This window comes from Gorilla gorilla, chromosome 2 (genome assembly GCF_029281585.2).
Source record: "Gorilla gorilla gorilla isolate KB3781 chromosome 2, NHGRI_mGorGor1-v2.1_pri, whole genome shotgun sequence".
In the NCBI taxonomy this organism is placed as follows: domain Eukaryota; kingdom Metazoa; phylum Chordata; class Mammalia; order Primates; family Hominidae; genus Gorilla; species Gorilla gorilla.
Window position 1 is genome coordinate 111,436,487 of NC_086017.1, and position 25,509 is coordinate 111,461,995.

General features: G+C 36.8%; 1 protein-coding gene across 1 annotated transcript in view; it reads left to right on the forward strand.

Moving 5' to 3' along the window:
• Positions 1 to 235: 235 nt before the first annotated feature.
• Positions 236 to 25,509, forward strand: part of ADGRG7 (adhesion G protein-coupled receptor G7) — a 92,244-nt gene continuing 66,970 nt past the window's right edge. Inside the window, exons 1-4 of the mRNA XM_004035979.5 lie at positions 236 to 606; positions 20,271 to 20,384; positions 21,373 to 21,477; positions 23,940 to 24,052. Coding sequence (XP_004036027.2) covers positions 492 to 606; positions 20,271 to 20,384; positions 21,373 to 21,477; positions 23,940 to 24,052 — 447 coding nt within the window. The 5' untranslated portion in view covers positions 236 to 491. The remainder of the gene's footprint in view (positions 607 to 20,270; positions 20,385 to 21,372; positions 21,478 to 23,939; positions 24,053 to 25,509) is intronic.

Consider the following 25,509-nt stretch of genomic DNA (forward strand, 5'->3'; position numbering starts at 1 on the left):
AAGCACCTGCCAGTCTATCTCTGCTGTACCCTCCCAAGACAAAAATACAGGAAGCCGAGCCATAGGTGACTACTGGCATCCACTGCCTTTGTGATTTCCTCTTTGGTTTCTTCTATTTTGTTCCCTTCCTTCACTCTGTGGCTTGTCTGGGCATTCACTCTTTGACCCTTGTGGCTAGTCCCTCCCCTTCTTCTTTATCGCCCTGAGTTATCTCCCTATTCCCATAACTCTAATCACTTTTTTCATGTTCTCCTTGAGTGAAGGATGAGGAAATTGAAAGCAGAGTATGCACCTTTTATTAGGAGATTCAAACTGCATCCTACTGGATTAGCCTCAAAAGTCCTAAAATATAAAGACATCCGTCTGACAGATCACTGAGGGGAGGACTTGTTTTTCTGTTTTAGAATAGTTTCTGATTAAACTTTTTATCTCAAGAAGAAAAGAAGCTAGTTATTTCTCACCCAGGAGTGGATTTGTGGTTTGGCTTCACCATGGCTTCCTGCCGTGCCTGGAACCTTAGGGTGCTGGTGGCTGTCGTGTGTGGACTACTGACTGGCATCATTTTGGGACTGGGCATCTGGAGGATTGTGATCAGGATCCAAAGAGGTAATGTTGTCCTGCTATGTTTAACTCAGAGTAAGAGAAGGTATGGGACCTCTGTCCCTGCCACCTGGTGCACAAGTACTGGGAGGTACCTTGTCCAGTCTGAGGCATTCCACCAAGGTGCCATTTATGGGATATAAAAGACCAAGTCAGTTAAGCCTAGCAGATGGTTGAATAGAAATGAATAGGTGTGGGTGTGAGTGGGCAGGGGGAAGACTGACATAACTGAATTGGCCTCTTTATGCTCTTTTAACTCCAGACTGAATTGGTAGAAGAGTAATAATTAAAACGATTAGTAACATACATTTAGGTCTGTTTGGCTTAATTCAGGAAAGGGTAAATCGTTATGAACAAGGACACACACATGCATCAAACACATACACACACGTGCATAACACCCATACAATCAAACATACGCAGAATGGAATTTCATTTTAAGAGAGAAGTTAAAGAAACTCATCACTAAGGTTTAAGTGAAATGATCTCATGGTTTGCATACAAATTTCCCACTTTCCAGATGTAGGAAACTAATCAAAAATTTAAAAACCATTTTTAAATGACTTTCCTGATTATTCAACGAACATTTGTTAGTCCCCCGCTGTGTGCCAGAGCTGGCCTGGAAAAGGAGGACGTGGGAGGGGAAGTAGTGAGTAAAACAATGACGTTAAAGAAAAGCCCGCTGGAACTCAGAACGCGAAATTTCAATGATCCTAATGCTGGATCCCTTGGGCTGTAGAGCTTCTCCGTAAAGGAATTCAATGTTGGATGGGCTACATACTCCCTTTCGTGAAAATCAGAGAAAGCTTCTAATGAAACAATAAATAAGGGTAAATAATGCCGATCGGGAAAGGCAGCAGGAGAGGCAGTATGCCCTCTGAGCAGGTAACTGGGGAGGACAGAAGGTTGGGGAGCTAGCAGGAGCATGGAGCATGGCTGCAAAGATCCACTGTTGAAGACCAACAGAGGGATCTGACATACTGGCTGCTGATGGAGTGGTAGCTGGGGATGGATTTGTCCTCCCCCTACCCCACCGCCCTAACCAGTATTTAGAGAATACTGTATCGATAGTATTTAGAGAACTAGAATGAGAAAATTTACCAGAACAAAAATAGTAAAATTTAAACTTGGAGCAAATGTGTTTTTGTTTGTTTGTTTAAGGCTGTAAAATAGTTTCATTCAGGTTAAAAAATTATGAACTATGGATTTTACCCCATTAAGGCTACCAAATTTATAAAACCTCATTTAAAGGGCACACTTCACAAAGTTTTGTTTGTTTGTTTGTTTTTCCTTCCTTCCTTCCTTCTTTCCTTCCTTCCTTCCTTCCTCCCTTCCTTCCCCGCCTTCCTTTTTTCCTTTATGTAAGCGACATCTATTTTTAAAGGGAAATTTGTGATGACTTATAAAGGATACAGTTATAGCAAAATCATTAAAAACAAAGACCAAAGTACAAAAACAACATGAGAAAGAGTGCAGGATGGGGGACAGAAAACCTGAAAGTTCAAGGCTTGGGGGGAGTTGCTGAAAATAAATACAAAATATATTCCCGAACTTTCTGAGTACTAAGATCCAAAAGGAGGCATAATAAGTAATAAAGATCCCATGTCTAACAATAGAGGCATACCAGCTCCTCAAAAAGAAAAACTTTTCTCTTGTTCTGAGCAGCATTTTTCAATTGGCTGTTTATATTAGGGTTATCTCTTAGCTTTGGGGTAAACCCGATGGAAAAGGAGAGGGTTCTCACTGTCATTTAAAGAAAAAGAGTGAAAGACTGGCACCATTTGCTGTTACTATTTTGCCTTGTACATTTTATTGAGAGTGCATTTGAGTTGGTAAATTCTGTTTCTTTTCACTTCACTCCACTCCACTCTACTCCACTTCTTTTTATCCTATCCCATCCCATCCTATGTAATTGTTGAATATTCTTGCTTGGGATCCTTTATTCAGGTATAGACATAAATTGTTTTTACATTTTTTTAAGGGGGAGAGAGGTCACACATATCTCTGAGAAACTGATGAAAGCTATAAATGTCTTAGTAGGGAAAATATATATAAACACACAAAATTTTGCATAAATTAATTTTATTGCATTCAAAATTTATTTTGAATAATCACTCCAGGCTGGAGTAACATATATATAAATTAAGAGAACATATAAATTAAGTCTCTTTCACTTTTATTTTTCTTGAAAAAGTAATGGCCTCATTGTGAAAAATAAAAAAAATTTCAAATTCTGCTCTGAGTAAATTTCAGTAAGAAGTTACTCTGATTTGGCAGTAAACACTGATGTACAACAATATTTATGCTATTTATGCATTTAATTATTATAATACCTATAGTTTAAAAAATTCTTACTATGTTCTAGGTACTATGCTAAAAACTTAGAGCAAATCTCAGTTTTGCCAGAACTCCAGCCTTTTCACATTGCGCATTCTTCATAGAAAAACACAAGAAGCAGTATAGCTTTTGGGCCCCTTCACTCTTGATGATGAAAGTAAAATGAAAACATGATTAAGCTTTATTATATTTCTTCCCATTGGCATTTTCCAACTTGTGCTAAGCCTGATATAATCATAGACAGATGTCCACAATCATAATGATAGAAAATGTTTTCTTTAACTCCACCCAAAGGGAGAGTATCTGAACCTCAAAACACATGAGTAGTGCCTTACTTGACCATATTCTACACCTCTCCTGGTTCATAGAATTTCCTGCTCTTTGCCACCAGGACTGTTTTTTTCTTTATCCCCACTTATCTCCAGATATTCTAACCTTCATTCTCTATCACAGGATACACCTGTTCTTCAGTCCTGCAAGAGATTTCAGGACGTTGAAATATTCCCAAACCCCAAGGTCTGACTTCATAGCATTGATAATTTTTGTTGTTGTTGTTTTATTTTTGTTTTGAGTTGGAGTCTCGTTCTGTCTCCAGGCTGGACTGTGGTGGCATGATCTCGGCTCACTGCAACCTCTGCCTCCTGAGTTCAAGCGATTCTCCTGCCTCAGCCTCCCGAGTAGCTGGGACTACAGGCACACACCACCACGCCTGGCTAATTTTTGTATTTTTAGTAGAGATGTGGTTTCACCATGCTGACCAAGCTGGTCTTGAACTCCTGACCTTAAGTGATCTGCCCGCCTCGGCCTCCCAAAGTGCTGGGATTACAGGCATGAGCCACCGCACCTGGCCTGATAATTCTTACACTGTGGAAAATACAGGTTGTTATGAAAGGTCAATGAGAGTTTATTGTTTGTCAAAAAATAATCTGACCATAGATACTTGGCTTTAATTTCACTCATTTACAGTACTTCTTTCAGAGGCAAACTCAATAAATCTAACTCATGTGACTGTTCCTGGAATATATTTGCATTTGGGGGTTTAAAAAATAAAAAGGGTCCAGAGTAGTGTTTTCTGGAGGGAGAAAGTTGGTTTTAGGCAGCTATAGTGTTCTTTTGTCTTAATCCTGGTGTTGTAAATCTTTCTTCTGCTCCTTAACCAGTCTTCCTTCTTGCTTCCTCACATAACCACCCCCTAAATTAGAAAAAAAAAAAAGTCTATTAAAGGGAAGGGATTTTTAAAATAAATTTATTCCAGTTTGGCTATGTAATTGGCTGAGGGGCATGGATTATTTTAACATCAGAATCAGTGATGTTTAAAGTGTTGATTCCATTTTAAAAGTTACTTTCTTGAACTAAGGGGCTAGAATCTTGGCTTAGTGGATTATTCCTGGATTTCAAGGTATTAGATATTTTTACTCGAAATTCTGGATATGTCCACCACTTGCTGTTCTTTGATGACACAAATGTTGACGATCTAACATGGAATATAGTGGTTAAAATGGACACTTGAGAGTATAGGGGAAAAATGTACAAGAGTAGGGGAAAGAAAACTCTGGGGCCAAACTACCTGAGTTTAGATCCCAATAATGCCCCTCACTAGCTTTGAGCAAATTATTCAACATTTTTGAGTCTCAGTTTTCCTACTTATTATGTGCATAGTAGTAAACCCATGAGGCTTAAATGAGTCAATACATTAAAAAGTTTAGGATGATGTCTAGGACGTTGTAAGTACTCAATAATTGTTGGCTGCTATCCTCTAGGTATTTTTCGATAATTCAGTGCAGAGCATAGTTTTCTCCACTCCCTGGTTTATACCTTGAATAGATACCATTGACCTAGATTGGACCTTTGGATTGAGACTCAAATTACCAATCCAAAAGTTTACAATAGGTTTAATCATTAAGTTCAATTGACTAGCTCAAAACTGAAACAGAAACAGTTCTAAGAACTGGCACATCTTCCTGCATTTGCCTTTCAATACTTAGGCTACACTGTACCATCAGGAAAAATGTTTATTAAAATATTTAGTCATGCATACCAAAGTATAATAAGAATTAAAAAAGGAAAAATTATTTAACCAGTTTATTGAAATATTTAACCAGGTAGTTAATACTGGACAAACTTTACCTTAAATAAAGACTATGTGTATATTATTTGTATAAATCTTTCAGGGTTTTTTTCTTTACAACCAGAATAAACTTTCCCAAACATTGTCCTCTCATTTAAGAGTTAACTTTATTGTCACCAAACTATTTCAAATTAGGACAAATGAGAGATGCCTGGATTTTAAACCCCAGAAGACTAAGCTAGGCACTAGAAAGGATCTGCAGATGAAATTTCTTAGACTAAGGAAATATGTTTTTGTTTCCCTACTTATTAAAATCAAACTTTTCAAAACAGACTCTAATTTTGTCTAGGAGAAGAAATTAATATTTTTTATTTGGAATCTTTAATATTATTTTATGCTACTTTCTCAAGCAGCATGTATGTGTTGTATATGTTCTGTATTTAAACTTCCAAGATGTGTATTAAAAGCATTGAAAATGTGTAGTAAAAACATTGAAAATAGGGCTAATAATTCTAGAAATACTACTTTGTACAATTTAAAAGAATATAGGAAAATTATTATTATCATACTGATGTTATAAAAGAAAAATATTGCTATTAAATATATTCCAAAATATGGAGCCTCAAATAAAAGGAAGCTGATGCTGCCTGTTGCAATCAATGGTAAAGGCAGGCACTGTGAGGAAGGAGCAGAAGCACTTGATCAGTTACAAGGAGGTCTGAGTCTAGCACCTGCTCTGCTACCAATTAATTACTGATCTGGAACTAATCACTCAGCCTTTATGTAGAATGAGGGGGTTGGGTTGATGAACAACTAATGTCACTTTTTTTCAAGATCATAATTCTAAAACTGGTTATATGATATGAACAAGCCACTTAATCTTTCTGAGTCTGACTTTCTTTAGGTAAAAATACAGTCTTAAAGATACCAGTACTACTTTTGCTGTATTTTGTGGGTAATTTAGGTATTTCAGAGGCTAGAGTCTTGAAGTGTGTAGCACAAGGTGTTAAACAGGTGATTGTGACAGAGGAATTGTGAGTTCAACTTGGACTAGATGTCCTCAACCAAGATGCAAATGGCAAAGAAGCCAGTCAGCAAATGTGTGTTGGGTACCTTCTATTCAATGGCATTGTGCTAGGATTTGAAGATATGGACCAAGACCCTTGTTCTAAAAATTGGCAAATTACTCCTTAACTTTAAGAAATGACTCTTGACTTACAGCAAAAAGACAGAAGGAGTAGACACGGATGGACCTCCTTCTTGTTTACAAACATAGAAGTTATAAATAAAATATGACAATAATTCAAATATGCAAGCAGGCTTTCTTTCTTGAGGAAAAATCACAAGTGGCAGAAATAAAGAGTAAAGTCAACCCTATGAGGGGGAGCAAGCACTGGTGCAATTTCAGTGCATTCAGGGGGACAGGAGGCATGATTTCTATGCTGTATGAAGCAAGTGAGCTGGACCTGAGCCACCAGCAAAATACCTAAGGCTTGAGTAGGATCAACCAAGAAAAGAAGATTAGAAAAATTTTACTTACTAGCCCAAAGAAGCATTAAATACACTATCATCTGTTCAGAGCCATAAGTAAGGAAAAAAAAGTCACTACCAATAATTGAAACCCCAGGCTTTACAATCTAAATCTGTCCTACCTATACAGTATTGAAATCTCCAAAAATAATCCTAATACTAGTTCAAGACTACTACTGATGGTGCCCCAGGATCGTAAAAGAATTAATCATGAAATTTTCCTGTGGAAATATTTCCACAAACAAAACCCATAAAAGTCTCATGGAAGAATAATAAATAAGACAAAGATGAGTTTACAATACAAAATTACATGCGAACCATGATGCTGGAGAGACATCAGATGTCATCAAAAGGATTAACCCTCCCAGAATTGGATATAACAAAACAATTTGAAAGAGAATATAAAATATGTTTAACAAGATTAAACCTTTAAAATACAGGAGAAAAATAAAAAAAGAAAAATACAGTATTTTAAAAAGAATAGGAGAATTTGAAAAAGAACCAAATAATACTTTTAAAATAGAAAATATAGTAATGATAAAAAAATCAATGAGTAATTTAAAAGGAGGTTAGAAATCATTAAGGTGCTGAGCATGGTGATTCATGCCTGTATTCCCAGCATTTGGGAGCTCAGGCTGGAGTGTCACTTGAAGCCAAGAGTTTGAGAGCAGCCTTGGCAACGTAGCAAGACCTCATCTCTGCAAAACACAAAATATTATTTCAAAAATAGCCAGGCGTAGTGGCGCCTGCCTGTAGTCTCAGCTACTGGGGAGACTGTGGCAGAAGGATCCCTTGAGCCCAGGAGATGGAGGCTATAGTGAGCTATGATTACACCTCTGCACTCCAACCTGGGTGACAGAGGGAGATCCTGTCTCTACAAAACAAACAAATAAAGTCCCCCCTCCACACCCTAATAATTACAGAGAAACCTAGGGAATGGAAAAGAAAGCTAGGAAACTGTAATTCAACACAGTAATATAAAGAGATGTTAACAATAATGAGATTTAAAAATTTGATGTATAGAAGGCTAAAGTCCAACAGGGTCTATGAGACATTTCAGAAGAGAATAGAAAATATGGGAGAAGCAACTCTTAAAGAAGTAATAACTAAAAAGTTTTCTTGATTGAAGGATGACTTTTTCTTGATGAAAAAGTCATGATTCTTTTCTTGATTGAAGCAAAAACAAACCACATCATGGTAAAATTGCAGAACATCAGATAAAGAAAATTTAAAAGATGTTTATAGAAAAAAGAGTCCCCCAAAATAAATAAAAATTGGAAAACAATATTTTCTTTTTTTCTTTTTCTTTTTTATTATACTTTAAGTTTTAGGGTACATGTGCACAACATGCAGATTAGTTACATATGCACACATGTGCCATGTTGGTGTGCTGCACCCATTAACTCGTCACTTAACATTAGGTATATCTCCTAATGCTATCCCTTCCCCTCCCCCCACCCCACAACAGGCCCCGGTGTGTGATGTTCCCCTTCCTGTGTCCATGGGTTCTCATTGTTCAATTCCCACCTATGAGTGAGAACATGCGGTGCTTGGTTTTTTGTCCTTGCGATAGTTTGCTGAGTATGATGGTTTCCAGCTTCATCCATGTCCCTACAAAGGACATGAACTCATCATTTTTTATGGCTGCATAGTATTCCAAGGTGTATATGTGCCACATATACAATGCCTATCATTGTTGGACATTTGGGTTGGTTCCAAGTCTTTGCTATTGTGAATAGTGCCACAATAAACATATGTGTGCATGTGTCTTTATAGCAGCATGATTTATAATCGTTTGGGTATATACCCAGTAATGGGATGGCTGGGTCAAATAGTATTTTTAGTTCTAGATCCCTGAGGAATCGCCACACTGACTTCCACAATGGTTGAACTAGTTTACAGTCCCAAAAACAGTGTAAAATTGTTCCTATTTCTCCACATCCTCTCCAGCACCTGTTGTTTCCTGACTTTTTAATGATCGCCATTCTAACTGGTGTGAGAATGGTATCTCATTGTGGTTTTGATTTGCATTTCTCTGATGACCAGTGATGATGAGCATTTTTTCATGTGTCTATTGGCTGCATAAATGTCTTCTTTCGAGAAGTGTCTGTTCATATCCTTCGCCCGCTTTTTGATGGGGTTGTTTGCTTTTTTCTTGTAAATTTGTTTGAGTTCATTGTAGATTCTGGATTTTAGCCCTTTGTCAGATGAGTAGATTGCAAAAATTTTCTCCCATTCTGTAGGTTGCCTGTTCACTCTGATGGTAGTTTCTTTTGCTGTGCAGAAGCTCTTTAGTTCAATTAGATCCCATTTGTCAATTTTGGCTTTTGTTGCCATTGCTTTTGGTGTTTTAGACATGAAGTCCTTGCCCATGTCTATGTCCTGAATAGTATTGCCTAGGTTTTCTTCTAGGGTTTTTATGGTTTTAGGTCTAACATTTAAGTATTTAATCCATCTTGAATTAATTTTTGTGTAAGGTATAAGGAAGGGATCCAGTTTCAGCTTTCTACATATGGCTAGCCAGTTTTCACAGCACCATTTATTAAATAGGGAATCATTTTCCCATTTCTTGTTTTTGTCAGATTTGTCAAAGATCAGATGGTTGTAGATATGTGGCATTATTTCTGAGGGCTCTTTTCTGTTCCATTGTTCTATATCTCTGTTTTGGTACCAGTACCATGCTGTTTTGGTGACTGTAGCCTTGTAGTATAGTTTGAAGTCAGGTAGCATGATGCCTCCAGCTTTGTTCTTTTGGCTTAGGATTGACTTGGCGATGCGGGCTCTTTTTTGGTTCCATATGAACTTTAAAGTAGTTTTTTCCAATTCTGTGAAGAAAGTCATTGGTAGCTTGATGGGGATGGCATTGAATCTATAAATTACCTTGGGCAGTATGGCCATTTTCACAATATTGATTCTTTCTACCCATGAGCATGGAATGTTCTTCCATTTGTTTGTATCCTCTTTTATTTCACTGAGCAGTGGTTTGTAGTTCTCCTTGAAGAGGTCCTTCACATCCCTCGTAAGTTGGATTCCTTGGTATTTTATTCTCTTTAAAGCAATTGTGAATGGGAGTTCACTCATGATTTGGCTCTCTGTTTGTCTACTATTGGCGTATAAGAATGCTTGTGATTTTTGCACATTGATTTTGTATCATGAGACTTTGCTGAAGTTGCCTATCCGCTAAGGAGATTTTGGGCTGAGATGATGGGGTTTTCTAGATATACAATCATGTCATAGTAAAGCATTCCTCAGCAAATGTAAAAGAACAGAAATCATAACAAACAGTGTCTCAGACCACAGTGCAATCAAGCTAGAACTCAGGATTAAGAAACTCACTCAAAACCGCTCAACTACATGGAAACTGAACAACCTGCTCCTGAATGAATACTGGGTAAATAATGAAATGAAGGCAGAAATAAAGATGTTCTTTGAAACCAACGAGAACAAAGACACAACATACCAGAATCTCTGGGACACATTCAAAGCAGTGTGTAGAGGAAAATTTATAGCACTAAATGCCCACAAGAGAAAGCAGGAAAGATCTAAAATTGACACCCTAATATCACAATTAAAAGAACTAGAGAAGCAAGAGCAAACACATTCAAAAGCTAGCAGAAGGCAAGAAATAACTAAGATCAGAGCAGAACTGAAGGAAATAAAGATACAAAAAACCCTTCAAAGAATCAATGAATCCAGGAGCTGGTTTTTTGAAAAGATCAACAAAATTGAAAGACTGCTAGCAAGACTAATAAAGAAGAAAAGAGAGAAGAATCAAATAGACGCAATAAAAAATGATAAAGGGGATATTACTACCGATCCCACAGAAATACAAACTACCATCAGAGAATACTATAAACACCCCTATGCAAATAAACTAGAAAATCTAGAAGAAATGGATAAATTCCTCGACACATACACTCTCCCAAGACTAAACCAGGAAGAAGTTGAATCTCTGAATAGACCAATAACAGGCTCTGAAATTGAGGCAATAATTAATAGCTCACCAACCAAAAAAAGTCCAGGACCAGATGGATTCACAGCCGAATTCTACCAGAGGTATAAGGAGAAGCTGGTACCATTCCTTCTGAAACTATTCCAATCAACAGAAAAAGAGGGAATCCTCCCTAACTCATTTTATGAGGCCAGCATCATCCTGATACCAAAGCCTGGCAGAGACACAACAAAAAAAGGGAATTTTAGACCAATATCCCTGATGAACATCGATGCAAAAATCCTCAATAGAATACTGGCAAACCGAATCCAGCAGCACATCAAAAAGCTTATCTACCATGATCAAGTGGGCTTCATCCCTGGGATGCAAGGCTGGTTCAACATACACAAATCAATAAATGTAATCCAGCATATAAACAGAACCAATGACAAAAACTATATGATTATCTCAATAGATGCAGAAAAGGCCTTTGACAAAATTCAACAACCCTTCATGCTAAAAACTCTCAATAAATTAGGTATCGATGGGACGTATCTCAAAATAATAAGAGTTATCTATGACAAACCCACAGCCAACATCATAGTGAGTGGGCAAAAACTGGAAGCATTCCCTTTGAAAACTGGCACAAGACAGGGATGCCCTCTGTCACCACTCCTATTCAACATAGTGTTGGAAGTTCTGGCCAGGGCAATCAGGCAGGAGAAGGAAATAAAGGGTATTCAATTAGAAAAATAATATTTTCAAAGTGTTGTCAACCCAGAATTCCTACCTTATCAAACTGACAATCAACAGTGAGAGAAAAATAAAAGCATTTTCAGCTAAACACTGGAGAATCTGTCACTCACAGACCCTGGCTGAAAGAATTATTAAATCGTATACATCAAAAAGCAAGAAATTGAATCCAGAAGAAAGTAAATGCAATACAGACACACCTTGTTTTATTGCACTTCACTTTATTGCACATCATAGGTATTATTTTTTTTTTTACAACTGGAAGTTTTGTGGCAACTCTGTGTCAAGCAGGTCTGTTGGTCCCATTTTTCCAACAACATGTGCTCACTTCATGTCTCTGTGTCAGTCACATTTTGGTAATTTCTCACATTTCTCACATTTCTCACAATATGTCACATTTCTCACAATACGTCAAACCTTTTCATTATTATTATTTCTGTTACTGTGATCTGTGATCATGATCTTTGATGTTACTATTGCAATTGTTTTTGGGTGCCGTGAACCACGTCCATGTAAGATGGTAAACATAATCAATAAATGTTGTATGTGTTCTGACTGCTCTACAGACTGGCAAATCCCTCAACTCTCATACTCTTCTCAGGCCTCTGCACTCCCCGAGACACAATATCATTGAAATTAGGCCAATTAATAATCCTACAATGGTCTCTAAGTGTTTGAGTGAAAGGAAGAGTTGCATGTCTCTCACTTGGAGTCAAAAGCTAGAAATGATTAAATTTAGTGAGAAAGGCATGTGAAAGCTGAGAAAAGCAGAAAGCTAGTATGTTGTGCCAAACAGTTAGCCAAATTGTGATTGCAAAGGAAAAGTTATTCAAGGAAATTAAAAATGCTACTCCAGTGAACACACAAATGGTAAGAAAATAGAAGAGTCTTTTTGCTGATATGGAGAAAATTTGCGTGATCTGGATGGAAGATCAAACCAGTTATAACATTCCCTTAAGCTAAAGCCTAATCCAGAACGAGGCTCTAACTTGTTTCAATTCTATGGAGGCTGAGAGAGTTGAGAAAGCTACAAAGGAAAAGTTGGAATCTAGCAGAGATTGGTTTATGAAGTTTAATGAAAGAAGCCATCTGCATAACATAAAAGTGCAAAGGAAAGCAGCAAGTGCTGATGTAGAAGCTGCCGCAAGTTTTTCAGAATATATAAATAAGATAATCGATGAAGATGACTACACTAAACAACAGATTTTCAGCATATAAAACAGCCTTCTATTGAAAGAAGATGCCATCTAGGACTTTCACAGCTAGAGAGGAGAAGTCAACAAACATCTGGCTCCAAACTTCAAAGGACAGGTTCTCTTGTTAGCAGCTAATACTGCTGGTGACCTAAAGTTGAAGCCAATGTTCATTCACCAGTGGTTTCGAGATGAAACTGTTCCACTTCAGATCATTGGGTATTAGACTCTCATAACGAGCGTGCAGCCTACATCTCTTGCATGCATAGTTCATGTTACGGTTTGTGCTCTTATGATAATCTAATGCTGCTAATCTGACAGGAGGCTAAGCTCAGGAGATAACACTCACTCGCCCATGGCTCACCTCCTGCTGTGTGGCCTGGTTCCTAATAGGCCATGGACTGGTACCCGGGGCTGGGGACCCCTGTACTAGAGTTTTATAGTTTTGCATTTTACGTTAGATCTATGATTCATTTGAGATAGTTTTTGTGAAAGATGAAAGTCTATCTCTATATTCATTTTTTTTTTTTTTTTTTTTTTGCTTATGGTTGTCCAGTTGTTTCCGCAATATTTGTTGAAAAGACTATCCTCTCTCCATTGAATTTCCCTTGCTTCTTTGTTGAGGAGCAGTTGACTGTATTTGCATGGGTCTATTTATGGAGTCTCTATTCTATTCTATTAATCTATTTGTCTATTCTAGTGGGGTGTGAAATGATATTTAACTGTGGCTTTAATTTGTATTTCTCTGATGACTAAGATGCTGAGTCTTTTCACGTGTTTATTGCCCATCCATATATCTTCTTTTATTAAGTGTCTGTTCCAGTCTTTTGCCCACTTAAAAAAAGTGGGCTGCTTGGGTTCTTATTATTAATGTGTATTCTTCACAATTTACAAATTGCAATTCTAATCTACAATTAGATTTACAACTCTAATTTACACTTTTGGATACAATTCCTTTGTCAGATATATGTACCGCAAATATTTTCTCCCAGTTTGTGGCTTCCATTTTTATCTTCTTTTTTTTCCTTTTTTTTTGAGATGGAGTCTCACTCTGTTGCCCAGGTTGGAGTGCAGTGGCATGATCTTGGCTCACTGCAACTTCTGCCTCCCAGGTTCAAGCCATCCTCCTGCCTCAGCTGGGACTACAGGCATGCATCACTATGCCCGGAAAATTTTTGTTTTTTTTTTTTTTTGATAGAGACAGGGTTTTACCAGGTTGGCCAGGCTGGTCTCAAACTCCTGACCTCAGATAATCCATCATCTCGGTCTCCCAAAATGCTGGGATTATAGGCAGGAGCCACCGTGTCTGGCCTATTTTTATTTTAACAGTGCCTTTGATGACAGGAGTTTTTAATTTGACTAAAGCTAATTATCAATTTTTTTTTGTTATTCTTAGTGCTTTTGTGTCCTTTAAAAAACAATCTTTAGCCCAAAGTTGCAAATGTATTCTCCTATGTTTTCTTTGAGAAGCATTTTAGTTTTAGCTTTCTGATTTTTGGATTACAGTCCACCTCAGATTGAGTTTTGAGGGTGATTTTTTTATTCAGTTAGTCTAGCACCATTTGTTGAAAAAACTTTCCCTTCTTAATTAAATTGCCTTGGTACTTTTTTAAAAAGATAATGGACCATATATGTTTTATCTATTTCTAACCTTTTGTTCTACTTCATTGATGTATTTGTCTACCTTTATGCTGATTCCATCCTGTCTTGATTGCTTTGGCTTTATTGTCATACCCTCAGTAATGTGAGCCTTCTAAATCTGTTCTTTTTTCCAATTTTTTTAAAAAATTTTATTTTACTTTAAGTTGCAGGATACGAGTGCAGACCTTGTAGGTTTGTTACATAGGTATACGTGTGTGCTGGTGGTTTGCTGCACCTATCGACTTATCATGTAGGTTTTAAGCCCCACATGGATTAGCTATTTGTCTTAATGCTCTCCCTCCCCTTGCCCCTACTCCCCAACAGGCCCCGGTGTGTGTTGTTCCCCTTCCTGTGTTCATGTGTTCTCATTGTTCAACTTCCACTTATGAGTGAGAACATGTGGTGTTTGGTTTTCTGTTCCTGTGTTAGTTTGCTGAGAATGATGGCTTCCAGCTTCATCCATGTCCCTGCAATGGACAGTATCTCATTCCTTTTTATGGCTGCATAGTATTCCATGGTGTATATGTACCAAATTTTCTTTATCCAGTCTATCATTGATGGACATTTGGGTTGGTTCCATGTCTTTGCTATTGTAAATAGTGCTGCAATAAACATACGGGTGCATTTGTCTTTATAGTGGAATGATGAGTATATACCCACTAACTGGATTAGTGGGTCAAATGGTATTTCTGGTACTAGATCCTTGAGGAATTGCCACACTTTCTTCCAGAATGGTTGAACTAATTTACACTCCCACCAACAGAGTAAAAGCGTTCCTATTTCTCCACAGCCTTGCCAGCATATATTGTTTCTTAACTCTTTAATGATCACCATTCTGACTGGTGTGAAATGATATCTCTTTGCGGTTTTGATTTGCATTTCTGTAATGATCAGTGTGAAGTTGAGCTTGTTTTCATATGTTTATTGGCTGCATAAATGTCTTCTTTTGAGAAGTGTCTGTTCATATCCTCTGCCCACTTTTTGATAGGATTGTTTGTTTTTCTCTTGTAAATTTAAGTTCCTTGTAGATTCTGTATATTAGACCTTTGCAATGAAGAGATTACAGAAAATTTCTCCCATTCTGTAGGTTGCCTGTTCATTCTGATAACAGTTTATTTTGCTGTGCAGAAACTCTTTAGTTTAATTAGATCCCATTTGCCAATTTTGGCTTTTGTTGCAATTGCTTTTGGTGTTTTCATCATGAAGTCTTTGCACATGCCTATGTCCTGAATGGTATTGCCTAGATTTTCTTCTAGGGTTTTTATGGTTTTAAGTTTTACATTAAAGTCTTTAATCCATCTTGAGTTAATTTTTGTATAAGGAGTCAGGAAGGGGTCCAGTTTCAGTTTTCTGCATATGGCTAGCCAGCTTTCCCAGCACTATTTATTAAATAGGGAATCCTTTCCCTATTGCTTGTTTTTGTCCAGGTTGTTGAAGATCAGATTGTTGTAGATGTGTGGTGTTATTTCTGAGGTCTCTGTTCTGTTCCATTGGTTTATATATCTGTTTTGGCACCAGTACCATGCTGTTTTGGTTACTGTAGCCTTGTAATATAGTTTGAAGTCAGGTAGCATGATGCCTCCAGCTTTGTTCTTTTGCTTAGGATTGTCTTGGCTATACAGGGTCTTTTTTGGTTCCATATAGAATTTAAAGTAGTTTTTTCTAATTCTGTGAAGAATGTCAATGGCAGTTTGATGGGAATAGAATTGAATCTATGAATTGCTCTTGGCAGTATGGCCATTTTCACGATATTGATTCTTCCTATCCATGAAGATGGAATGTTTATCCAGTTGTTTGTGTCCTCTCTTATTTCCTTGAGCAGTGGTTTGTAGTTCTCCTGGAAGAGGTTCTTCACATCTCTTGTTAGCTGTATTCCTAGGTATTTTATTCTTCTTGTAGAAATTGTGATGGGAGTTCACTCATAATTTGGCTCCCTGCTTGTCTATTGTTGATGTATAGGAGTGCTTGTGATTTTTGCACACTGATTTTGTATCCTGAGACTTTGCTGAAGTTGCTTATCAGTTTAAGGATTTTTGGGACTGAGACGATGGGGTTTTCTAAATATAGAATCATGTTGTTTGCAAACAGAGACAATTTGATTTCCTATTTGAATATCCTTTATTTCTTTCTCTTGCCTGATTGCCCTGGCCAGAACTTCCAATACTATGTTGAATAGGGTTGGTGAGAGGGGGCATCCTTGTCTTGTGCCAGTTTTCAAAGGAAATGCTGCCTGTTTTTGCCCATTCAGTACGATATTGGCTGTGGTTTTATCATAAACAGCTCTTATTATTTTGAGATACGTCCCATCAATACCTAATTTATTGAGAGTTTTTAGCATGAAGGGATGTTGAATTTTTATTGAAGGCCTTGTCTGCATCTATTGAGGTGATCATGTGGTTTTTGTCATTGGTTCTGTTTATGTGATGGATTACATTTATTGATTTGCATATGTTGAACCAGCATTGCATCCTAGGGATGAAGCCGACTTGTTCGTGGTGGATAAGCTTTTTGATGTGCTGCTGGATTCGGTTTTTGCATCGATGTGCATCAGGGATATCAGCCTGAAGTTTTCTTTTGTGTGTTTGTGTCTTTGCCAGGTTTTGTTATCAGGATGATGCTGGCTTCATAAAATGAGCTAGGGAGGAGTCCCTCTTTTTCAATTGTTTGGAATAGTTTCACAAGGAATGGTACCAGCTCCTCTTGGTATCTCTGGTAGAATGCAGCTCTGTGAATCCGTGTGGTCCTGGGCTTTTTTTGGTTGGTAGGCTAGTAATTACTGCCTCAATTTCAGAACTCGTTTCAGAACCTATTTAGGGATTTGGCTTCTTGTTTTAGTCTTGTGAGGGTGTGTGTGTCCAGGAATTTATCCATTTCTTCTAGATTTTCTAGTTTATTTGCATAGAGGTGTTCTTCTTTTTGGCTTTTCTAAGTGTTTTGCATTTCCATAAATATTTTAAATCCGCTTGTTAATTTCTATAAAAAAACTTTCATTTATGGATTTTGACTGTATCAATTTGGGGAGAATAGACACCTTAGCAACTTTGAATCTTCCATCCATACAAGGTATATATCTCCATTTATTTAGATCTTTTAAAATTTATTTGAACAGGGTCAGGCATGGTGGCTCATGCCTGTAATCCCAGCACTTTGGGAGGCCAAGGTGGGCGGATCATGAGGTCAGGAGTTCGAGACCAGCCTAGCTAATATGGTGAAACCCCATCTCTACTACAAATACAAAAATTAGCTGGGCATGGTGGCATGTGCCCATAGTCCCAGCTACTCAGGAGGCTGAGGTAGAAGAATCGCTTGAACCCGGGAGGCAGAGGTTGCAGTGAGCTGAGATTGTGCCACTGCACTCCAGCCTAGGCAACAGAGCAAGACTCCGTCAAAAAAAAAAAAAAATTATCTGAACAATGAGATCTTGTTAAGTAAATTTTGTTAGATTTATTTCCAAGAATTTTATAATTTTTGATGCTATTTTAAATGAAAATGATTTATGCTTTTATATTTCAATTGTTTGTTGCTAATATGTGAAAATGTCTTTATTTTATGTCATGCAGTCTTGCTAAATTCACTTATTAATTATAGTAACTTTTTGGAGATATCTTAGCATTTTATATATTTGATGATATCATCTGCAATTCCTTCTTAATTTTACACTTTCGTTTCTTTTTCCTGCGTATTGCATTGCTAGCGTCTTCAGCACCACGTTGAATCGAAGTGGTTATAGCAATTATATTGAACTGTGTTTTTGTCAGTCTTAGGAGAGAAAGTATTCAATATTACACTGTTAAGTATGATATTTGTAGTAGGTTCTTCACAGGTGATTTTATCAGTTTGAAGAAGTTCTCTTTTATTTCTCCTTTGCTGACAGTTTAAAAAAAGTCAGATGCTTTTTGTCTCCTGCATTTATTGAGATGATCGTGAAGTTTTTCTCCTTTATTCTATCATATGATTAATTAAATTCATTGATTTTCTATTGATTGCCAACCTAACCTTGCATCCCTGGGATAAATCTCACTTGGTCATGATGTATTATTAGTTTTATATGTTGAGAGATTTGACTTCCTGCTATTTTTAAAGGATTTTTTTGGCATCTGTGTAAACGTGATTTATTGGCCTGTAACTTTATTTTCTTGTAATGTCTTTGTCAGATTTTGGTATAAGGGTTATCCTGACATTATGAAATGATTTGGGAAGTTTCTTCATTTCTTTATTTTCTAAAAGAGTTTGTATGAGATTGGTATTATTTCTTTTCTAATTCACGAGTAAAACTATCTGGGCTGGCAGTTGGATACTTTCAGGATTTTCTCCTTATCTTTGAGTTTCAGCAGTTTGACTGACTGTGAAGTGTCTATGCATGGTTTTTCTTGCATTTGTTTTTCTTGTGATTCTTCTGAGCCTCTTGGATCTATAAGCTGAAGTTCTTAATAAAATTTGGGAAATTTTGACCATGATTTCTTCTGATATTTTATCTTCCCTATTCCTTCTCTTTTCCCCTTCTAGGACTCCAATTGCTTATATGTTAGACAATATGTTGATATTGTCCCACAGATTCTTGAAGCTCTGTTTATTTTTTTAAATCTTTTTTCTCCCTGGATTTGAGAGTAATTTCTACACACACTTTGAGCTTCTTTTCTATATGGCTCCTTCTATTCTGGGATATCTACCTTCAATTTCCAGTTGTTCTTATAGCCCCAAAGAGTTTCCTGTCATACCTTAACCCATTAAGACTGGCTTTCTGATCAAGTTTCAGCCACTTCTGCCATAGAGACTGGGTAGTGCCCTTAGTGGAAATACTATAGAGACTTCGAATACCTTTCAGTTTCTGCCTGGTTTTCATTGCTGTCCAATGCCTTCAAGTAGTTTTTTTTTTTAAAACGTTTGTGCATATATTACAATTGTTATCTATGAGAGGGTTAATATGGTACAATCTATTCCATCATTATTGAAATTAGAACTCTGCCACTTGTTTTTTTTTTTTTTTTTTTTTGAGATTACTGTGTCACCCAGGCTGGAGTGCAGTGGTGTGATCTCAACTCACTGCAACCTCCGCCTCCCAGGTTCAAGTGATTCTCGTGCCTCAGCCTCCCGAGTAACTGGGACTACAGGCAGGCACCACCACACCAGGCTAATTGTTGTATTTTTAGTAGAGATGCGGTTTCACCATATTGCTCAGGCTGGTCTCGAACTCCTGACCTCAAGTGATCCACCCACCTCAGCCTCCCAAAGTGTTGGGATTAGAGGTGTGAGCCACTGCACACAACCCTGTATTCTTCCACTTAATTTGTTCACCTTTCACTCTGTTTTACAATTTAGAAACTCTGCTATCCCCAACTCAAAATAACTAGTCATTAGATCCTAACAATTCTTTCTCAGGTATGCTTCCTGAATCTAGTGACACCTAACTTTCTTAGAGTCACTGCTTGAGTTCTAGTTCTCACTTAACTGGTTTTCCTTGCCCCTTAGCCTCAGTCATTTCCCATACTCCTTCACTTATCCTCCTAAAAATAATTCCTTATTATGTTACTCCTTTGTTTTATGACCCCTCTAAGGTTCCTTCAAGATTAAATCTTCTTGGTTTGGTTTATAAAGTCCCTTCCAATTGAATCTATGTCCTGATGTTGTTCCACATAGAACCAATGCTGATGTTAAATTCTTCTCTGTTCCTTAGACACATCAGAACTTTCCATGTTTTTGTGATTTTTGCACTTTGTATCCTGCCTACTCGGGTCACCCATTTTCATCTGGTTTTTCAAGATGTAATTTTAAAATCCAGTCCACATACTATCTCTTCCTGGGTCTTCTTGGCTAGGTTACCACTGTCATCAACCTCTCTCCTATGTGTTTTTACTGTACTTATAAGCCTCCATGTTGACCCTATCTATCTATCTATCTATCTATCTATCTATCTATCTATCTATCTATCTACTTACCATCTGTATAATTTCTGATTTCTCAGGGGATTCTAATCTCCTTGGTCAAAGTATTATGTCTTTCAACTACGTCTTTCTGGTATCCATAGCATCTAATAAGCATTGTACATCTGGTGTAGATTCTCAGTGTATATTTTATTAATGATGATATTACAAAGAATATTTCTCAGCAATGATACTCAAAGCAGTGGTTTTACGTGTAGAAATTAAGTGGCCACAGGCATGAAAGGAGAAATGAATCAGCCAGTTCATGACTATTCTGTTATTTATTGTTTCTTTAGGAAAATCTACTTCCTCATCAAGCACCCCTACAGAGTTCTGCAGGAATGGTGGAACCTGGGAAAATGGCAGATGTATTTGTACAGAAGAGTGGAAAGGACTGAGATGTACAATTGGTAAATTACTTGGGATAATGCTAAAGTGTAAAGTTTACGTCACTCTTGTGTTAATAAGAATAGCAATGAAGCTTCTAGAAGCTTCATGGTTACAGAAACAATGGACATAATGATGATGGCTTTAGGATGTGTTTATCAGCTCAATAGTAAAAGTTGAGTTTTCATCTTGGCCAATTTATCAGTATATTCAATGCACCTTATCTGTTTCCTGGCTACTAAGTTTTTTTGCAAACTCACAGTTGTGTTTCCTGGCTGCAATGACTAATCCAGGGCAATGAATGACATGATTCTCTCAGGTCCTTTCAATTGGTAATATGCCATAATACACCATTTCAAATATCACTACTCTAATATATTTAACTTTTCTGAAATCAAGATGTATCTTCCTGAATATATACTTATATTAAATTTTTATCTTTTCTTCCTTTACCTTGAAGAGTTGTTATTAAGTTAGTGGTTTTATTTCAATCAATTGTGTCTCAGAATCAAAGTTCAAGGCCATTTTTAAATTTGAAGTGTGCTTCCCAACACTGTACACTTCATGCTGTCTGCTTAGGGTTCAGAGCCCTAGATATCCACTGCTATCATTTCCTATACTCCTACCAGTCAATATATCCCACAGACCCCATGAATTTGCCTTTTTGCTTTGCCCACATCCTCATGGTACCGTTGGCCACTATAGGCTCTATATTTTTAGTTCTGAAGATTCCAACTAATCTGTTACAGTATCCTAGCTCACATTCCCTCTCTACCCAGGTTTATATTGTGCACATTTTAACTGGAACCTGTTATCTAACATACTAGTTATTCTAATGGCAATGACTTAACCAGATAGCAAAGTATAGAAGTTCCTCACAGGCCAGTGGGTTCTATAAGCCTTCTATTGCCTTTCAAATTTCACTGCATAGGTTCTGACCTTTGACTTTTATCTGGTTTCAATTTTTTTAAAGTATGATTTATAATAAAGAATTTTTTCTCTTTATTACAGCTAATTTTTGTGAAAATAGTACCTATATGGGTTTTACTTTTGCCAGAATCCCAGTGGGCAGATATGGACCATCCTTGCAAATATGTGGCAAGGATACTCCAAATGGTATGTGTTTTCCCAAACATTTACTCTATTTACGCATAAGAATTACTATGCTGAGTCATACCTCTCATACCTCCTACTAGTGTTAGGTCCCTGAAGGGCATCAGGAAAGGTTTTGTGGAAGAACTTAACTCCCTTTCGTGATGCTAATGTTCAAAACTTAAGGTAGTATCTCACAAAATCTTAAATTTCCCAACAGTTTCATATGAATCAGTTGTTTGTGAATTTCTCTGAATCTTTCCTTAATTGGTTTATTTTTCCAGCTTTTGCTTTCTCCTGGAGTTCAATTAAATTGACATTTGCTCCTTTAGTTATATAATTTTAAAAAAAGTTCTAATCAGCCAAAATTATGGACTTGTATCATATCTATTTTCAGATTTCATCTTTCCAGGTAGAGATGCATGGTTAAGTCTGTTCATAGTTGGTAGTCCTTCACCTTTTTGGTCATTTTAGTTATCCATCTTGGAACATTCTCTAGCTTCATTCTACTTTTCTTAACATGACTACCTTACTTGTATAGAGGCATTCAGAGAGTGAAAGAGTAAATAGTATTTTCTATTTCTAATATGGTCCCTGATAATATCCAAGATTTTGGTGATTCATTTCAGTGCCACATTGGGTAATGTCTTCTGAGTGTAGGCTTTAGGAATTCCTAGATTCTATCCTGATAACCAGAGCCTATTATGCCATTTAATTTCCACTAATGTTTTACCTGTCCCTTGTTTGCCTTGACTTGCATTTGAGCAGTCCTACTTCTCACATCTTCCTGCAGGTAATTCGCTACTTCCTATGGAACTAGATATCTCAAGAATACAGCCAATTCTAGATCATTGACAAAGATGTTTGATAAAACTACTGCCAGCAATGGCCCTGAAGAGAAAGTGACATTTTATTTAGATATTTATTTTTGTGTGTGTCAAGGGAACTCTGAAGCACTAAATAAATTAAATGAATTGCTCTTTTTAAATTACTTTTTATCTTATTATTTTGAGAAATTATGCATATCCGTATTTGATTTGTGGAATTCAAATTGCTTCCACCCATATATATCATTGTGTTAGTCCATTCTTGCATTGCTATAAAGAAATACCTGAAATGCCATATCAGTCATGCTTACTCAAGTATTCATGATGCTACTCTATCTATAAGTCCTCCTGAATTTTTTACTCACAGCGTAAAAGGGACTTCTACCATGTTGACACTATATATACTATATATACCATACTATACTATATGGTATGCTATTGGTACCTATTGTCTTGATTTTACATGTTTTGTGTATCCTAAATATTTCATAATGGTTTATAAAACAGATACAACTTACAAAACATAACTGTGCTACTGAATTAGGAAGAGTAAAAGTGTCAGTAACATACCCATGAAGAGTCATCACACTTGTTTAATATATATTAATTCTTTGGGACAAGATACTCAACATTTTTTATTCGGTTATTAATTTTTCTTTTCTGAACACCTATTATAAAAACATGTTTATAATATTTACCCTCAAATTTCAGATTGAGCCTATAATTTTACAGATTTGGATTCTAACTGTTGGCAATTTTCCTTTTAGTTTTATATTAATAATTGCTTCTAATTACTCAATATTATATACCAAATGATCAAAATACTTTTCAATGATTTTTGAGTGGGGATATTTGCACTTTTAGGTAACATTGAGGAAAAGATGCATCTGACATGTGTCCACTTAAAAGTTATTTATAGCCCATAAATATGTTAGAAATTTTCATTATGTCATGGTGTAGAGGTGAAGCCATCATATAAATTAAGAGTGACTCCAACTTTGTGCTTTACATATTACTGAAGCAATCTCTAATTTCAGTGTTTCTAGTTGTTGTCCCAAGAAGGAGCTGCCCAAAGCTGGTCCTGAGGAAAAATCTACCTTTTGGTCAGCTGTCCCTCTAATTATGATTTTTTTCTATAGCAACTACTTAAGTATTAACTACAGGAAGGCAGTGAGGTAGGGAGGCTTAAGTGATAATGCTAGGAAATAAACCAAATGACCCAGCAAACATTTATTGAGAGGCAACCAAACATCTAATAAATATAATAGAATATAACAGAACTCTTTGCCTTTCAGCTGTTATCCAGATTTGCATAAAGCAGTCAAGATCAACATATAATTCAATATCTATTAGGAATTTTTCATATTGTTTCTAGTCTCTCAGCCTAGCATTCTCTCAACATATCCACTTCAAAGCCATTATGTACTTTATTGTCGAAAGGTAAATCTTACTTGAAGACATCAAAGGAAGGAAATAGTCAACTGGTCTTTTGAAGTCCAGATTCAAAAATCAAGACAATAAGTGGTATCTGCCTAAAAATAATAGGCAATAATTTTTAATAAATTATAACTTTTAATAAAAATTAGTTATTGCCTAAAAATAATAGGCAATAATTTTAATAAATACTTATTTTTAATAAAAAATTTCTTTGTATTAAAGCGGGCAATCCAATGGCAGTCCGGTTGTGCAGTCTCTCTCTATATGGAGAGATAGAATTACAAAAAGTGACAATAGGAAATTGCAATGAAAATCTGGAAACCCTGGAAAAGCAGGTATGCCATATGACTCACTGATGGGCAACTGGAAGAAGTTCTGATTCTGTGCAGTTTCTGTTCTTCAGATACCTGATGGTCAAATCAATTCTTTTAAAACTCTCAAATTAGTAATAACAAAAACTAGTGACTAAAGCCACTCTTACTATTTATTTATTTATTTTGAGACCTAGTTTTGCTCATGTCACCCAGGCTGCAGTGCAATGGCACCGTCTCGGCTCACTGTAACCTCTGCCTCCCAGGTTGAAGCAATCCTCCTGTGTCAGCCTCCCGAGTAAGCTGGGATTACTCATACCACCATGCCCGACTAATTTTTGTATTTTTAATAGAGACGGGGTTTCGCCATGTTGGCTAGGCTGGTCTCGAACTCCTGACGACAGGTGATCCGCCTGCCTCAGCCTCCCGAAGTGCAGGGATTACAGGTGTAGTAAGTAAGCCACCACACCTGGCCACCACTCTTATTTTTAAAAGTTGACATCTGTTTGTGAAAAAGGACAGTTGTTTCATCAAATTTCAGCAAACGATAATCAATAGCACATTAAAAATGGCTTCATCTTTGTAGAAGTTTTGACTGGATATAGATCCCTGACATTTGAGACCAAAGCAAAGCCTCTTGATGGTGTAACTGGACCAGAATGAAGAGAAAGAAACTATTATCAAAGACCCTTTGAAACAGGAAACTCCAAACCTGATGCGGGTCTCAGGGCAGTATCTATGAGCAGGTGAAATAGAAAGTACATCTAACTAGATGTTTTTTCATGCAGATTAAATTATTTTGACCAAAGTTGTACCCAAATGCACATGCATGGAAGAGCTAACACTAGGGGACAAGCAAGGGGAGGAAGAGGAAACCAACCTTTATGTACAGCCTTTCATGTGCCTGGCATGTTGCATATGTTATCACATTTAATCCTTATAAAACTTCTGTGAGTTGAATGTTATTCCCATATTATAAATAATTATAGCCAATAACACTTACTAATTGTTGAGCACCTACTGCATGCCAAATATTGTGCCAAATATTAATGTATTTATTAGTTTATCATATTTAATTTTTATAACACCATAAATAGGTATTAATGTACACATTTTATAGATGAGGAAAATGTGGTTCTGAGAGGTGAAGCATTTTGCCTAGTGATCACAGCTAAAAAGTGATAGAGCTGTTCTTTATTTTAAAGTTCACATTGTACTACCCTGGCTCCCTAATCACAGATGGGCAGGGTAGGGGTTGGGTGGGGACAGAAGTTGGAGAGTGGATGTGGCTGCCAACCACACAAGTTGTGCCAACCCACAGATTGAGGAAAGATGCTAAATTTGGAATCTGGCAAACCAGTGTTTGGTTCTTAGCTCTGCCACTTCAAAGCTGTGTGAAACTTGGTTGAGCTCCCTAACTTCTCCTGAGGGTGCACAACTCACAAAGTTGTTTTGCTTATTAAATGTGATAACACCTGTAA